Source organism: Nelumbo nucifera, chromosome 8, assembly GCF_055504915.1.
Source record: "Nelumbo nucifera cultivar China Antique chromosome 8, China Antique-T2T, whole genome shotgun sequence".
NCBI classification, from domain to species: domain Eukaryota; kingdom Viridiplantae; phylum Streptophyta; class Magnoliopsida; order Proteales; family Nelumbonaceae; genus Nelumbo; species Nelumbo nucifera.
In genome coordinates this window covers 18,531,166-18,536,219 of record NC_142656.1, presented here as the reverse complement: position 1 = coordinate 18,536,219, position 5,054 = coordinate 18,531,166, and the positions used below count along the sequence as shown (strand labels likewise).

Sequence of the window (5,054 nt, the reverse complement as noted above, 5' to 3'; positions counted from 1 at the left end):
GTATTGGTTAGCCGAGATCCTCGCAAGAGGGAGCGAACTCAGACTTTGTATGTATTATCTGCAATCGTTTGCTGAAACAGAATAGAAAGAAAATCTTTTCCTTCAACCTGAAGTTTCTCATGGTATCAGAGTCAGGAACATTCGACTGTCGCACAGTCTTCTGAGTTTACAAATTTCGATCATTCCTGATCTCTGTTCGTGGAGCAGATCTCTGAGAATTTTTGTAGAGCCCTCTTTACTTCCAAAGCTGGTATCTACGATATTCGATCATTCCTGATCCCTGTTCGTGGAGCAGATCTCTGAGGATTGTGCAAAACTCTCTTTACTTCCGTTTGTCGAAGCTGGTATCTGTTCTTCGCTGAAACCAAGAAGAAACCTTGCTTTGATTGATCGATCATGGCGGATGGAAGAGAGAAGCGGAATGAAGGTGAGGGCGGAAGCAGAAAGGTAGTCTCACCATACTACTTGACTGCCAACGACAATCCGGGTAATATAATTACCCAAGTTCAATTGAAAGGAGATAACTACGAAGAATGGGCTCGAGCAATGCGGATGGCGCTCCGAGCCAAGAAGAAGATTGGATTTCTCGATGGGACGATATCTCAGCCCACAGATGATTCATCGGAATTGGAAGACTGGTGGACTGTAAACTCGATGCTGGTTTCATGGATCCTCAACACGATAGAACCGAGCCTGCGTTCTACGATCACGTATATGGAGGCCGTGAAGGATCTATGGGATAACATCAAAGAACGGTTTTTAGTAGGCAATGGGCCAAGAATTCAGCAACTCAAGGCAGATCTCGTGAACAGCAAACAGGCCGGTCTCCCAATCGTGACATATTATGGCAAATTGAAACAAATCTGGGAAGAACTTGCTAATTACGAGCAAATTCCGACATGCGTCTATGCGGGTTGCAACTATAACATTGCTGCAAAGATGGAGAAGAGACGGGAAGAAGAAAGAGTCCATCAGTTTCTGATGGGCTTGGATGACATAGTATATAGAACAATGCGTTCCAATATTCTGGGCACCGATCCGCTGCCAAACTTGAACAAAGCCTATGCCATGGTGATACAAGAGAAGCGGCTGAGAACCGTGACCCGCAGCAAAGAAGAAAAAAGAGAGACGATGAGCTTTGCTGCGCAAGCACAAGGTGGCACAAAAAGAACGGGACACGACACAAAAGAGAAATATGGAGTGTGCACAAACTGCGGACGAACAGGACATGAGGCTGAGAGTTGCTTTCAACTCATCGGCTACCCGGACTGGTGGGGGGACCGGCCGAGATCTACTGGAAGTGGGAAAGCTCGAGGCCGAGGAACACAAGGCAAAACTGGTCGTGGACGTGGAGGCATACAGAGAGCAAATGCTGCACAAGCGGTAGGGAAAACCTCTGAACCAATTCACGCGACAGAGGGAGATCGTACAACATTCGGTGGATTGACTAATGAACAGTGGTCCACTTTTCTTAATCTCTTGAATTCTTGCAAACCCAGCACAAATGTGAAGTTGACAGGTATGAATTGGATAATTGATACAGGAGCTTCACACCATATGATCGGGAACTTGAGTCACTTGCATGATACCGAGACCGTGACTGGTTGTCAGGTTGGATTGCCCGATGGAAAGCATGTCATGGCAATAAAGAAAGGGACCGTCATTTTAAATAAACACATGAAACTTACTAATGTGCTTTATGTTCCTCGTTTGAATTGTAACCTGATATCTGTGTCGCAATTATTAGAGGAGTCAAATTGTAATATCCAATTCACTAATAAGTTTTGTATTATACAGGACCGCACTTCGAGGATGGTGATTGGTGCGGGTGAACTACGCGGAGGGCTCTACTGCTTCAAAGGTGCGTACTCAAGCAAGGTTCACAAAGCAGAGGTCGAAGCTTCATACGAGTTATGGCACAAGAGAATGGGTCATCCCTCCGAGAAAGTAATTAAACTTCCTAATTTGAACATTAGATGTGGTAGCGGAAATAGGATTTGTGGTGTTTGTTCAAAAGCCAAACAGACAAGAGGTACGTTTGATTCTAGTGAAAATAATGCTAAAGGGACTTTCGATTTGATTCATTGTGATTTATGGGGTTCGTATTCTGTACGGGCGTCTTGTGGTGCCTCGTATTTTTTGACTATTGTTGATGATTTCTTGCGAGCCGTTTGAATTTTTCTACTTAATGACAAAAGTGAAGTGGGCAAAACGCTGCGGAACTTCTTCACTATGGTTAAACGCCAATATGACAAATTGGTGAAGATAGTTAGAAGCGATAATGGTACTGAATTTACTTGCTTGAAGGAATATTTTTTTGAGCAAGATATAATACATCAGACCTCATGTGTTGAAACACCGCAGCAGAATGGACGTGTCGAGAGAAAGCATAGACATATACTAAATGTTGCCAGAGCCCTTAGATTTCAGGCTAATCTCCCTATTGAGTTTTGGGGAGAGTGTGTTATGACAGCTGGTTATCTGACCAACAGGCCCCTCTCCACTCTCCTTTTGGGAAAATCACCGTATGAGATGTTGTATGGGCAGAAACCAAGCTATAAACATATACGAACGTTTGGGTGTTTGTGTTATGCGCGAAGCCTCAATCGTACCAGGGATATTTGCTAGTAGAGCCAGACGTTGTGCCTTTGTAGGATAGCCCTTTGGCAAGAAGGGGTGGAAGTCTATGACTTAGAAAACAATGAATATTTTGTCTCTAGGGATGTGGTGTTTTCAGAAACCGAGTTTCCTTATGCTATTGAAGAAAAACAAGTCGAACACGGACACAATGATGGTAATCTTGATTATAACTAGGTGGCGACTGAAGTAAATGACGAGGAAGATTGTGAAAGTAAAAGAGACAGTACTCGTGAGGTCATAAGAGAGGCAGAGCAAAGTGACAGGTGTGAAAATAATGAAGAGGAGCATGATGTAAGGGGGGGTTCTGTGGAAGTAACGAATGTAGGGAATGAGCAGCTTGGACGAGGCCATAGAAGCATCCTTCCACTCGTCTCAAGGACTACGTCATACACACCACATGGTGTTCTAACCACAGTCTGAGCCCTTCTACCAGTTCATCTCGCCAATCTCACTCCTTAGGTACTCCCTATCCTATAACACATTATGTGAATTGTGATAAATTTTCTTTGCGACACCGCTCTTCCTTAGCAACTGTCACAGCTAGTCATGAGCCCCAGAGTTATTCAGAGGCTGTCAAGGACTCTCGTTGGAGAGAGGCAATGAGAAAGGAAATTGAAGCTTTAGAGAACAATAGAACCTGGACAGTGGAGGACTTGCTGCCAGGGAAGAAGGCTCTTGGAAGTAAATGGGTCTACAAAATAAATTACAACTCAGATGGCACAATAGAGCGGTACAAGGCACGTTTGGTGATATTCGGAAACAAACAGGTTGAAGGGATAGACTACAATGAAACGTTTGCGCTTGTGGCAAAGATGGTTACAGTTCGAGCATTCCTTGCAGTTGCTGCGGCTAAAAACTGGGAACTGCATCAGATGGATGTACAGAATGCTTTTCTTCATGGAGATCTGCAAGAAGAAGTGTATATGAAGATGCCTCCTGGATTTGCTTCAAGACTACCTGGAAAGGTGTGCAAGCTGCATAAGTCGCTTTATGGTTTGAAGCAGGCCCCTCGTTGCTGGTTTGCTAAACTCACGACAGCCTTGAGACAGTATGGCTTTACCCAGTCACAATCTGATTAATCTTTGTTTATGCTTTGACGGAAGCAGGAACAGTTGAATATTTTGGTTTACGTGGACGATCTTGTCATCTCTGGAAATAATGGCAATGCCATTTGGAGATTCAAGAAGTATCTGAGCCGATGCTTCCACATGAAGGACTTGGGAACTTTGAAATATTTTTTAGGAGTGGAGGTCGCCAGAAGCCAAAAAGGTATTTTTCTTTGTCAACGGAAGTATGCTTTGGATATCATATCAGAAACTGGATTGTTAGGAGCTAAACCAGCTGGACTTCCCCTAGAACAAAATCATAAACTAGCTCTGGCAGATGATCCTCTGATGATAAAACCAGAGAGTTACAGGAGGCTAGTGGGTCGTTTAATTTACTTAACCATTACCCGTCCAGAATTGTCCTATTGTGTGCATGTGCTCGCTCAATTTATGCAGAACCCCCGTGAAGAACACTGAGAGGCGGCTTTACGTGTGGTGCGATATTTGAAAGGTAACCCGGGACAAGGAATTTTCCTTCCAGCTGACAGTGATCTTCGCTTGTATGCTTACTGTGATTCTGACTGGGCCGGGTGTCCACTGACACGACGCTCTCTCACCAGATACTTTGTTTTATTGGGCCAAGCACCTATCTCGTGGAAGACAAAGAAGCAACTTACAGTGTCCAGATCATCAGCTGAGGCGGAATACAGGTCTATGGCAACTGCTGCATGTGAATTGAAATGGTTAAAAGGGTTGTTGCATTCATCAGGAGTTGGTCATCCTGACCCTATGCGATTACACTGTGATAATCAAGCAGCCTTGCATATCGCTATGAATCCAATCTTCCATGAGAGGACTAAACACATTGAAGTAGACTGTCACTTTATCCGCGGTGAAATCCAGAATGGGAATATACGGCCTTCCTACGTCCGGACTTCCGAGCAACTTGCTGATATGTTTACAAAGACCCTGGACAGGCAACAATTCGAACATCTTCTTACCAAGTTGGGCATTTCCCATTTACATGCTCCAACTTGAGGGGGGTATTAAGCCTTCTGTAAGCCTTATCTTAGCGTAGCCTTATCTTCTGTATGAGTCTTATCTCTTATGTTTTAATTGGTTTTAGTTTTTGTTTTTATTATTCTTTTAGGAGTTTGTACCTATTGGTTAGCCGACATCTTCGCAAGAGGGAGTGAATTCAGACATTGTATATATTCTCTGCAATCGTTTGCTGAAACAGAATAGAAAAAAAATCTTTTTCTTCAACCTGAAGTTTTTCACAAGAGTAAACACATCTATACATATCAAAAACTTAGAATGGTTAAATGATTTCATGGTGGCTGAATGAAAATGCGGAGTCATGCATGG

At 43.5% G+C, this 5,054-nt stretch overlaps 1 protein-coding gene across 1 annotated transcript; it reads left to right on the top strand.

The window, feature by feature from the left end:
• Positions 1–396: 396 nt before the first annotated feature.
• Positions 397–4,724, top strand: LOC148789672 (uncharacterized). Its single transcript, XM_088893759.1, has 5 exons — positions 397–1,611; positions 1,798–2,032; positions 3,169–3,518; positions 3,747–3,909; positions 4,228–4,724. The coding sequence occupies exons 1-5, from the start codon at positions 397–399 to the stop codon at positions 4,722–4,724; spliced, it is 2,460 nt and encodes an 819-aa protein (XP_088749885.1).
• Positions 4,725–5,054: the final 330 nt, after the last annotated feature.

What these genes read in the sequence shown, in the direction of transcription:
- LOC148789672 (XM_088893759.1), top strand. Translation starts at nt 397, where the DNA reads ATGGCGGATGGAAGAGAGAAGCGGAATGAAGGTGAGGGCGGAAGCAGA. An exon ending in AAAAGCCAAACAGACAAGAG is followed by an intron (nt 2,033 to 3,168) that starts GTACGTTTGATT and finishes GCTCTTCCTTAG; the next exon opens with CAACTGTCACAGCTAGTCAT. An exon ending in GGTCGCCAGAAGCCAAAAAG is followed by an intron (nt 3,910 to 4,227) that starts GTATTTTTCTTT and finishes TTTTCCTTCCAG; the next exon opens with CTGACAGTGATCTTCGCTTG.